This window comes from Alosa sapidissima, chromosome 6 (genome assembly GCF_018492685.1).
Source record: "Alosa sapidissima isolate fAloSap1 chromosome 6, fAloSap1.pri, whole genome shotgun sequence".
NCBI classification, from domain to species: domain Eukaryota; kingdom Metazoa; phylum Chordata; class Actinopteri; order Clupeiformes; family Clupeidae; genus Alosa; species Alosa sapidissima.
The window spans coordinates 3,001,620-3,014,230 of record NC_055962.1 but is presented as its reverse complement, the minus strand read 5'-3'; the positions used below and the strand labels follow the sequence as shown (position 1 = coordinate 3,014,230).

Genomic DNA, 12,611 nt, shown 5'->3' with positions numbered 1-12,611 from the left:
AACTGGCCCTGTACTTCGTGAATTCAGTTGTTTTGGTCATTTGTTCTTCTGCAGTCATTCATTACAAGTGACACAGTCTTTCTGACTTTAAATTAACCTGCTCCTTGGTACATAGTGTATCATTGTCTACATACAGAATCCGCTACTACCGGGCTTTTATGATGTGTATTTGCAGGCAAAGAGACAGCAGAGAAAGCTGAACTTCCTCATCACACAGACAGAGCTATATGCTCACTTTATTGGTAGCAAACAGAACCTGGCAGGAGGGCACAGCACCCAAGATGAGATCCTGAAGAAACTGGAGGACAAGACTTCCCAGAGGCAAATTGATATTGGTGGAGGGGTCATTGTGAACATGGGCCAGGAAGATTATGGTAAGAAGAGATCTACCTTGACTGTCTTAGACAGGATGATACGTGTCAATGTATGTAATGGATGTATATCCATAATACTATAATGGATATTTCTTGAACTGGCCTCAGCTCTGGTGGCAGTTTTTACACATGAATGACTGTTTGTGAATCATCATTCTCCCACACAATATGAAATACATTAAACTTGCATAAGGATTTCTTCTGGAGATTGGAATTGGTCATGTCTTTGCAAGAATTGAGGGATCCTTGAGAGTTGTCTTACACTTTTGACTTCACGTGAGACTGCTTTTCTGTACAACATACAACCTATTTTAGGGCCCTATGATCTGTTTGAATTTTTTGCAAATTATATTTTATTGGGGGCCAAGCAGCGAAGCTGCGAAGGCACCCATTGTGTTTCTATGATTTCTTATTATTATTTAACATCTTTCCTCCGCCATTGGAGTCTATGGCAGCCCATAGAACCGTCTGGTGAAAAGTTGTGAAATTTGGCACACTGATTGAGGATAGTCTCATGAATAATTTCACCAAGTTTCATACCGGCACCTTGAGCGCTCTAGCGCCACCAACAGGCCAAAGTTGGACATGCGTTCACGCACGTAACTTTTGACCCGTATGGCCGATTGTCAAAAATGAGATATCGTTGGAATCCTTGGACCAAGCCGAGTTCAACGCACCCTATGGCGTCATTTTCCGCCATGATGGATTTTCCACCATTTTGGATTTAAGCAAAAACACTAAAAGGTTTTCACAGGTCACAAATTTTGTCCAATCGACACCAAACCTGACACACATGATCTTCAGACCAAGCCTCACAAAAGATACTCCTTTTCGTCTTCGGAACTAAAACCGTTTGCCCGTAACAGCCAATCAAAACTTGCGGCGAAGCCGCCAAACAGGAAGTGAGCTCATATCTCAGCAACCCATTAATCTATCATAATCAAACTTTGTACATGGACTCAGGACCCAATCAGGGGGACGCTCAAGAAATCTGGTGACCTTTGACCTCTAGGGGGGCGCTGTAATTTAGAAACATGCCTTTTGGCCTGTAGCTGCTGTTGTGCTTAGAATTAAAACACACTAGTGGTGTCTGGTAATACTGTTGGAGGTCCTTAGGCCGACCCAAGCCAACTTGTGATGTCATCGTAATTGATTCGGCTGCCATATTGGATTTAATCAAAAACACGTACAAGTTTTTGCAAGTCACAAATTTTAGCAGATCCTCACCAAAATTGACAGAGACTATCTTCAGCCCATGCCTTATCAGTGCATTGCTTTCTGGAACAATTGACAAAAGCATTCGCCCGTAACAGCCAATCGAAATTTGCGGCGAAGCCGCCAAACAGGAAGTGAGCTCATATCTCAGCAACCCTGCCATGTATCATAACCAAACTTACTACATGGATTCATGACCCCATTAGGAGGACACTCGAAAACTTCGGTGACCTTTGACCTGTAGGGGGTGCTGCAATTAGCAATATTGCATTTTGATCTGTAGTTGCTGATGTGTTTTATCAATCTTTTATTTTTTGATGTGAAACTGATGAAAACATGTTCCATCCAGTTCATTCTAATGCATGCGTGCAAGGGCGGGGCAGGGCAGGACGGGGTGGGACGGGCAGGGGTGATTAGGTGGGGGGCTGGCTGGCGGAGGCAGTGGCAATTCTCAGCCCTGTTTCAGCCCTACAAAATCAGTTATGTTTTGATGTGACACTAGTTGAAAGTGTTGATCGTGGAAGTCTGCTGAGTTCTATCTTGTCGCCATGGCTACTCCAGCCTATTCTGCTTGGCCCCCTCATTGCTGCTTGCAGCTATATTTTTATTAGTTATTCTGTGTTTTTGGATTTATTTTTTAGCTGTTTAGGATTTGTTTTTTTGTTTTTTGTTTTTTTATTCAGCATAGCCAAACATTCACAACGCCCAGGGCAAAAATAACATTTAAATAAATTAAATGAAATGGCCATTTCGTCAGATGCACTCGTAGACAGTAGTCTAACTGCTTTAATGCATGGATCTCGTAAGTTTAATTTAAAAAGCACACTGGAGGAAGCTTAAACGAAAAGTTAGCATGTTGTGTGTCAATTACAGTCAAATGCGCCTGCCTTAATGCAAGTTTAACTAACTACGTTGTAGTTTTTAGTCAATTGAATGTTTCTTAACTTTTTCGACACCATCAGAAGCTACTCGTTAAGACTTGTTTTCTCACGCAGCTAGGATCAACAAACTCAACATGGTGAACGTGAATACTTGAGATATGGTAACTCAAGTATTCATGTTCACTATGAGTTTGTTGATGTGATTCTGTGACACCCTGTTACTGACACTGTCTTCCCTCAGCATATTGTACAGCATGCTCAGCTATTCTGAAATAAAAATTATATTATTCATTTATTTAATAATCATTTCATTAAGGCAGGTCATCTATTTGACCAAATCTATCCGGACAAAGTTTCCCATCCTTATGTCTCCCCACTTAGTGACTGCTTCTCTGGTTTACCTGCCCCTCTGGACAAGTATAGACTTGACTTTGAATGCATACCTTTTTCTGCAGTTCTTAAAGAAATTGACTAGTGCTGCCACTAACCACTAGTTTTCTAATGACTAATCTTTCGACAAATTTTTACGTTTAGTCGACTAATCTAAATGACTAACTTAGAATAAATTCAAGTGTTTGTTATTTTGTTGTGTCCATTTTATTTTTAACTCAATGGAAGGGCCAAAACATAAAATGTCACCTGTTCCATAAACAATATAAATAACTTAAATGTTACCAAATAAACAATTAGAAATGTAAACAATATAAATAACTTAAAAAGGCTTTCATCTTAACCTTCACATCAATATCAGCCTACTTTTGTTAGAAGCTCATAAAGTTAACTGCTCAAAAACATTATGTATTAACAATCTAAGCGTAAGTATCTGCATTTCCATTAGGCTATAGTATACCACACCGAGTCTGGACTAGGCTACTATGCTTAGCTTATCTCCCCTTGCTTAGCTCTTCTTAAGGGATAATTCCAGTATTTAGCACTTTGAGTCCCTTTTCTGGTTTGTTTTGGATGAACTCGAGTGGTGGTCACCAAAATTTTGACGATGGGTCCTGTCTCGACTTTCTGACTCGTTTTGAATCGCCTTTGACTGGCTGGCTATGGGCATGCACAAACATGCCCTTAAAACAACCCTTAACGTTTTCAAAACTGTGCAACTCACTGAGTGGTTAGTGGTGGTGTTTGTTGATTATTAAAAAACAAATATATCAGCGCAATGTATGATTTTAATCCGTGTTATTTGCTATTGTGGAACTATTTTTTCAGATACCTCACAACCGTGTATAAACTTCCGCTCAATATTTGAGTCTGAAGCATAGACAGTAAAAGAAGGTCTCGCGGGGGAAAGCCTACAACCGTAAACAGACCCCCTTTCCGTTTCCGGTAGCGCAGTGATATCAAGGAGCAATGAGTCTTCCAACAGAAATCAATGGGATTTTACAAAATGGCAAATAAAACACGACATAAACTGTATTTCGCTACTTGTTTTGGAACATCAACGAACATCACTAACCACTCGGTGAGTTGCACAGTTTTAAAAATGAACGTTAAGGGTTGTTTTAAGGACATGTTTGGGCATGCCCATAGCCAGCCAGTCAAAATTTCGGTGTCCACCACTCTAGTTCATCCAAAACAAACCAGAAAAGGGACTCAAAGTGCTAAATTCCGGAATTATCCTTTAATAATGAATTGCGCTGAAACCAGACATTTCATGGATTCAAGGCGTTTACACTTGCGTCCATGCGGGTTTAAAACATTACTGCCAAAGTCTTACTGTAAGTAGCCTGTTTAACATTCAAAGACAGTCATTGTACTTCTCAAGAGTTGGGAGATCAAAATAGGTGGTCAATAGTAAAATGACACATTGACTAAAAAATTGCCGTAGACTAATTTTCATGGTCGATTACGTCGACTAATCGCGGCAGCACTAAAATTGACCCTAGGAAATCAGCTGGCCCTGACGGTCTTGATCTCTCTTTTTTGAAACTGGAAGCAGATATTATAGCAGAACATTTAGCATACATTTTTAGTTTCTCTCTCTTTTTCAATGTCATTTCAGACATTTGGAAATCAGCTTATGTGTTGCTCCTCTTAAAGCGGGGAGATCCCTCTTCACTTGAAAATTACCGCCCTATTTCAAAACAGAGATTATGCTAGACTGTTTTTTTGACCGGACAAAATGTCTGTTAATATTCCGGAATACCGGACATGCAGGAAATCTGCCGGACCGGTTTTAAATATTTAAATATAATTGCCTATACATTTAAACATCACTAAATTACAAACTATATATTTCAACAATAAAAAATGGAATGCACGTTGCGAGCATGTTGAACGTTGTATAACACCAACTGTATGTATTTTTCATATTCATTTTATTTGCCTCTTCACAGACTGTGAATACTACAAGGCACAGGCTCTGAGAAATGCCAAAGAGGCCTATCATATCCACCAGACCAGGGTATGTTGTTAAAGCCTCATGTGTTATAAATTGTTTTTGTCTTAAAATCAAATCAATGAATTTTCACATGTTTTTTTTTTACTGCAGACCAGATTATTTGATGAGGAGGCAAAGGACAGTCGTTCTGCATCTCTCCATGTGGCCAGTATATCTGGTTCAGGATTTGGAGAAAGCTATAGCTTGGCCAACCCATCGATTCGTGCAGAGGAAGACATTCCGCAGCCCACTATTTTTAATGGAAAGCTGAAGGGTTATCAGCTGAAAGGCATGAATTGGCTAGCTAACCTTTATGAGCAGGTAACCTCCATGTCATATGCCTCCATAGGTAAACTCCATTTGTGGTATTATTAAATGTCTGGTTAGCACCCTGAATGATACACTGTTCATTTAAAGAGAAACTATTTTCTCTAAAGAGAGGAGGGTTGTGGTGCAGGCATGCTCAGGTACCCGGGTTTGGATCTGACCTGCGGTAATTTTCAGATCCTGCCCTATCTCTTTCTTCCGCTGATCCCTTTCACTCTTCGCTATCTGAAAGAAGGCAAAAAGCCCCCAAAATATACTTAAAGAGCCGTTTTGTAACTCCAGTCATTTCTTTGCTGATTTCTCACTTTTGTTGTCACATTTTTCTCTTCGGCGGTCCCCTACAGCTTTGGGGTGCATATTTCACAACCATCTTTTTGGTCTTTTCACTGGCTCTGCCATGATGAACATCTAAAAATTATGCCATCTTTTAGCTAGCTGGCATGGCTGACCGGTTGCATAGAGGGTCTTAATATAAGCATAGCGTAGCTTCCATGGTGGAGACATACACTGTATCAACTTGAACCTTGAATTTCCCCTGGGGATCAATAAAGTATCTATCTATCTATCTATCTATCTATCTATCTAATTAATGTTACAGATCGGGACAGAAAAATTTCTACTGCAACATATGAGTTTAAACCATGTTAAATTCGAAAGCATCTAGCTACTGACAGGAGGTTTGGGGGGGGGGGGCAAACTCTGTGTAACCTACCTGATTCCACAGTTAATGTTCAGTATTTGGCCTACAATTAAGCCTATAATATTTGGCATTTTGAATCCATGAAAATTAACCAAAATCTATCCTTTCCTATCGACAACAGACCCCAGTAATGCAGCGAATCGCTACAAATTTTGAAGTATCGAAAATAATCATATCGTTGGCTGAATGATTCGATATTGTATCGAATCATTCATAGGGGTAAAAATCATCCGTTTGAATCAATCAAACTTGTGATTTCCTCCCCTAAATGGCATCCTTATAATTACTGTTGTTTTAGGAAGTATTTCTCATGCGTATGAGTAATGCAATTAAATCATTGTAATTGTTTGCAATTGTGCATTAGCAAAGCAGTCCACTGATGTGCATGTTTTCACTGACTGCTTTAGTGTCAAATGTGCAACAACAAGACCATAACAATGATAATGGTTTTATATATCCATATAGATAGATTTCTGGCCCTATCTTAGACTGGAGGACAATTTCCTATTGCCAACCAACTAAGTTGCTAACAGGTTAGCAACTGTGGTTTTGGGAAACGCACCCCAGAATGTTTGTACATCATTGGCTTGGTAGAAGGCAACACACTTGCTTGTTTTTTTTATGAAATGTATTAGGGACATTGACATAGTTGTTAAGGAGTTACAGTTGTTAAATTGGAATAACATTGTAGTCTACAGTCCGCTTCTTTTAACAGAAACAACTGGTAAAATAGTCCAAGGCTAGGATACGTTTTACTTTTATACTCGTAAGTACATTTCTGAGCCTGTACTTTGTTACTTTTACTTGAGTAAAGAAGACTCTGCTGAAAAAAAAAACAATATATAGCATGTGTGATTGGCACCTACAATGACCAGGATAAATACTTATAACTAAAGGTAGTGAGAATGCCCTGAAAATAGATGAGGGCTCATAGGGTTAATATCTTAATGTGGCCAAGGGCCAAGGGAACTTTATCAGGATGCATAGTATCCAAGATCCATGAAATAACTTGCCTTTAAAAATAAAATCTGCCTGCCTCTATGGGAATCCAACATAGGGGGTTCCTTACTTATGCCCCCTGTACTTGAAGGAATAACATTTATTTACGATACATGATTCATTCACAAAGAAAATTGGTGTTGTATCAGCGATTTAATTCGTTGTATCAGCGATTTCAGGCCCAAAAAAGGCCCAAAACATAAAAGTTCACATTCATTTAATCTTTCCTAACAATCCGCTAGCTCTCTGCCCCACAAGCAGGCCGTCAAAAAAACGTGTCTCTGTAGGCAGCCTAGGCTCCGAGATCTGTACACAAAAACAATTGCTACCAACAAGGGTTGGCAACCCACTCAAAGGCAAAATAAAGTGTTCCAACTAATAACCGACGAAATGCGTGTTTAGGAGAGTTGTAATTGCACGGGAGGGAGTAGCGAGCTAGCTCTCTGTTTTATTTGAACATCAACAGAAGTGACTTATCCCCGCCATCGCTGATACAACCTTGAAAGGTTCGATTTTTCCTAATTTTTTAATTAAGGCATTAAGATCAATTTCCAAAAGATTATTTGTTATTCCTCTTTTTAGTAAATTTTAGCATGGGTGTCTTAACTTATGCACAGCACTGTAGATAGGTGGGCCAGGCTAGCAGACACCCGCATGTCCTTCCTAAATAACTAAGCAGAGTAGACAATACCTATGCCCAGTGTACTTAAATGGTCTTGTGATTTTTCTGTATAAAATTATTGTAGAAGCCGCATGTGTATGTGTATATTTTGTGACTGATGTGGTGATTACTTCGAAGGGGTTGAATACTCCCAAGCTGCTGTATATTTATTTTGAAATATCATTAAAGTGGTTTAAATCCCTTTTTCTACAGGGCATCAATGGCATTCTTGCAGATGAGATGGGTTTAGGCAAAACAGTCCAGAGCATTGCTCTGCTGGCTCACCTTGCAGAGGTATGCCTGTCCATTTTCACATAATAGGTCAACATTTACTGGTTTTCAGTGGTTAACTTGAAGAAACTGCTTGAAGAAACATTTATATATGTATGTGTATATAGTATAGTATAATTTATAAACATACATGTTCATAATTTGGAGCTTTCTGAGAAAAAAATTGGAATTATGAGATGTTTTTTGTTGTATTTTTGGTCCTGTTATTTTGAAATTGTACTTATCGCTTTATAAACATAAACCAGTATACCAGCATACTGATATTCATATTTGTGTCATCATTTTGTGAGTTTTCATGTCTTAATGATTTCAATTCTGTCTGCTTTCTTGTTTGCTACACTCACACCTGTGTCTGTGCTGCATCTTGTTATGTTGTTCAATTGTAGCGTGACAACATTTGGGGACCATTCCTCATAATTTCACCTGCCTCAACTCTCAATAATTGGCACCAGGAATTCTCTCGTTTTGTGCCTAAATTCAAGGTAAGAAGTTGGATCTGTGTAGTATGTTTTCATAATCCTTTTCCTTGTCCCTATCTCTGCTTCTTCACCTTGCAATTATGTCGTGAAATATACCTGTCATTCTTGAGACATAGGACAAAACATTTTCTCTACTGTACTTGTAGCTGCGAACAGCTTTGAAAAGGAAACATATTCTTAATTTATTGAAAATAATGTAAATTAATTATAGAATTGAAACCGCTATCCTCCTGTTGTTTTCAGATATAATAGGATATTAGATTAGATTAGATTAGATTCAGCGTTATTGTCATTGTGCAGAGTACAAGTACAAAGACAACGAAATGCAGTTTGTGTGTAACCAGAAGTACAAAAAAGCAGAAAAGTGCAATGTGATATACAAAGTATAGGCAGGTGGTGCATAGACAAGTCAAGAAATATAGTGCAGTGTAGACAGTAGTATACAGTTGATTTACAGAAGGTGGTTTAGAGTAATATAAATGAAATATAAATATGTGCAGTGTATTAGCAGTTACCTTATAAGGGCATAATAAATATGGCTATGTAATATGAACAATGAAAAATAGACAAATATGTACAGAATGTACAGCTATATGCAGTGTGGTAACAGTACCTTTGTAGTGCAGAAACAGTAACATTATAAGAGTAGAAAGAATAAGTGTATGTTCAGGATGAATAGTATGAAGAGCAGTAGAAAATGGTTATATATAAGTGTACATTTTGTAAATAAATGGTTAGAACACTATGGATGGGATAGGGTAGTGCAAATGGCAAATGTCTAGGGGGGGGGAGTGGGGGGGGCTGGGGATGTCCTGCTGGTTCGAGTGCGGAGAGACCTGTAACGCCTCCCGGAGAGGAGTGGGCTGAACAGTCTGTGGTTGGGGTGTGAACAATCTTTGATGATGCTTACGCAAGCATTGCTTGCCCTGGATGGCCTTGATGGAGGGGAGTGAGGAACTGATGATGTGTGCAGTTTTCGCCACCCTTTGCAGTGCTTTTTGGTCGTAAGCAGACCGGTTGCCATACCAAACTGTGACACAGTTGGTGAGGATGCTCTCGATGGTGCAGTGGTAGAAGTTCACCAGGATCTGAGGAGACAGGTGGACTTTCTTTACTCTCCTCAAAAAGAAGGGACGCTGGTGAGCCTTCTCGATCAGGGTAGAGGTGTTGATGGTCCAAGAGAGGTCCTCAGAGATGTGGACACCCAGAAACTTGAAGCTGGCGACACGCTCCACTTCAGTCCCGTTGATGAGAATAGGGGTGTGTGTGCTAGCTTTAGACTACAATGAGCTCCACAATGAGCTCTTCTTGGTGTTGAGAGCCAGGTTGTCAGTGCACCACGATATTGGTGCTGGATTGGTGCTGGACCTCCTCCCTGTAGGCCGTCTCATCGTTGTTGCTGATGAGACCAATCACCGTAGTGTCGTCCGCAAACTTGACAATGGTGTTAGAGCCATGTACAGGTGTGCAGTCGTGGGTGAAGAGGGAATAAAAGAGAGGGCTCAGCACACATCCCTGTGGTACGCCGGTGTTTAGGGTGATGGTTGAGGAGGTGTGATTATCTAACCTAACAGACTGAGGTCTGTTGGTTAGGAAGTCCAGAATCCAGTTACAGAGGGAGGTATTGATGCCCAGTTCATTGAGTTTGGTGACCAGTTTGGAGGGGATGACGGTGTTGAATGCTGAACTGAAGCCAATGAACAGTATTCTCACTTAGGTGTTGCTATTGTCAAGGTGGGACAGGCAGAGTGAAGTGGCGTAGAGATGGCATCGTCTGTGCTCCTGTTCTAACGGTAGGCAAATTGGAAGGGGTCCAGTGATGGTGTTAAGCAGGACTTGAGATGCGCCAGGACCAGCCTCTCGAAGCACTTCATGATGATGGGGATGAGTGCAACTGGACGGAAATCATTAAGGCTTGTTGCAGTCGAGTGTTTTGGCACCGGCACAATGGAGGTGGTTTTAAAAGACGCGGAGACAGCTGCCTGGGTGACAGATTAAATGTCAGTCCAACCCTCAGTCAGCTGCACAGCACAGGCCCTGTGTACGCGTCCGAGGATGCCATCAGGACCAGCAACCTTACGTGCTTTGGGGAGTTAGTAGTTTTGTAATCTGTGATGGCCTGGATGCCTTGCCACTTACGTTTGGGGTCCGAATTGTTCTTGAAGTGATCCTCAATCCTTAGGTTGTCGTTGTGCTTGGCGTCATAGCACGGAGGAGGCTACGACCAGCTAGCTCGATAGCACTGTTTGGTATTTCACTGTTAAGCCAAGTTTCTGTGAAAATCATGATGTTGCAGTCCATAATCATTCTGTGAGTGGTGATCCGCAGCCGCAATTCATCCATTTTGTTCGCCAAGGAGTGAACATTGGCAAGAAAAAGGCTAGGAAGAGCAAGTCAATGTGGAGTTAGCTTTAGCCTTGCTTGAATTCCACCATGGGACCCCCTGCGGCCAATCAGAATGCTGGATTTCGACAGCCAATTAGAACGCAGGATTCTGCCAGCCAATCAGAATGCAGGAAAAAGAGGGTTCTAAAGACGTATCTGTTCAGCTTAAGTGGTTCTTAGTTATGGTTTGTATATGTATGGTCTTTATGGGGTTTTGTTTTTCATTATTGATCGTTGATATTGCATTGACATTGTTATTATTGCTATTTTCCTCAATGCAGTCTTTTTAAAAGTGTTTATTTTTGTAAGTGTTATTTGTTAACAAATGTATTGTTTTATTTAGTAAGTCACTTTGGACAATGTGGACAAAACAAAAATGCAAATGAAAAACAAAAATGCAAACGCTAATTAAGTTAACTAAAGTGGCAGAATAACAATGGTATTAAAAACAAATAAAATATAAAAGGAGGGGGGAAACATATATTTAGTCTGAACTAAAAGCAAGAGAATAAAATATGTTTTTAAACAGGACTTAAAATGGTCAATAGTGGAGCAGGATTTAATATGGGAGGGAATATTATTCTGAGTCATCTTTGTCATCTTCGTCCAAATTAAACAGTATGTATTTCCCCTTTAGCAGTGATTAATTAATTGCTCTTATTTCTTTAGGTTTTGCCATACTGGGGTAATCCCCATGACAGAAAAGTCATCAGGAAGTTCTGGAGCCAGGTAGGTCACAAATACTAATGTAATATCCTATAGAAAGGATTTGGACTGACACATTATTTAATATTTCCTGTGTTCTTCCAGAAAACTCTGTACACCCAGGACGCCCCCTTCCACGTTGTCATTACAAGCTACCAACTTGTGGTACAAGATGTCAAGTATTTCCAGCGGGTGAAGTGGCAGTACATGGTTCTGGATGAGGCCCAGGCCTTAAAGAGTAGCACAAGGTACTGAAAATTCTGCAACTGATGTTGCCATATCCCAAAATCCAAGGCCATCTACATGAGAATGATGGAGTGGAAGCTTCTTTCCTATGTTCCCCATGATGTGCAGCCTGGGTCAAAAGTCTCAATATTCGTTACCGTGACCTGCACTTGAATTGCAAGTGAAAACAGACAGCAGTATATACCAGTGATACTAATATTTGATGACCCCAAAGAAACCACATAGTATTTCCTACACCTTGAAAAAATGTTCAACTACCATATCAGCATTTAAGTGAGGCACTCTTGATCTAATGGGAGGCTTAGTTGCAGCAGTGCAAATGTGTGCTGGATTCCTTCTAAAGGTACATTGTTTCTGAAAACTTTTGCAGTTAGCTGGTTAGATTTCCCTACGTCCTAGCTTACCATAAGCTGCATTTCCATTACAGCTTTGCACAAAATAAAAGCGGTATTTGTTAAATTCATCAAAGTACAATTGCGAATGGTCAGTGTTTCCATTAAGTGATGCAATGCAACTAAATGTGAGTTTTATCTTCTCGCAATACATTTCAATGAACATTTCATGACATTTCATGGCAATGGATCTTCCAAAATTGGACAAGTTTTGAAGTTTTGAGTTTATCAGTTGGATCTATCAAAATTATGTGTTAGTTAAAATGAGGGGGTCAGAATGTAAAGGGAGTGAAAATATCGAAAGCTAAACCCTTATACTATAACCCTTAAGCTACAACGTGTGACAATTCTGGGAGGGCGTAGTCTACAGTTAACATTATAAATGCACACATTTTGTTATTGCTTAGAGTAGACTAATATTCGCACCGATGTTCTCACCTTGAACCAAGCCTAAATATAATCCTGTCATTAGACCACATGAAAAGTGCCACAATTTTATATTTGTTTAGTGTCATGTGACTCACCTTGTGCTGAAAAACCACCTCATGCGAGTATAAAAACTTTTCA

The 12,611-nt window shown here is 39.9% G+C and overlaps 1 protein-coding gene across 4 annotated transcripts in view; it reads left to right on the top strand.

Moving 5' to 3' along the window:
* ino80 (INO80 complex ATPase subunit) overlaps nucleotides 1–12,611 on the top strand; it is a 70,444-nt gene that overhangs the window by 20,829 nt on the left and 37,004 nt on the right. For all 4 annotated transcript variants that reach the window (XM_042095009.1, XM_042095008.1, XM_042095007.1 and 1 more), the window contains 7 exons: nucleotides 176–374; nucleotides 4,816–4,883; nucleotides 4,971–5,180; nucleotides 7,760–7,840; nucleotides 8,224–8,319; nucleotides 11,371–11,430; nucleotides 11,512–11,654. In XM_042095009.1, coding sequence (XP_041950943.1) covers nucleotides 176–374; nucleotides 4,816–4,883; nucleotides 4,971–5,180; nucleotides 7,760–7,840; nucleotides 8,224–8,319; nucleotides 11,371–11,430; nucleotides 11,512–11,654 — 857 coding nt within the window. The remainder of the gene's footprint in view (nucleotides 1–175; nucleotides 375–4,815; nucleotides 4,884–4,970; nucleotides 5,181–7,759; nucleotides 7,841–8,223; nucleotides 8,320–11,370; nucleotides 11,431–11,511; nucleotides 11,655–12,611) is intronic.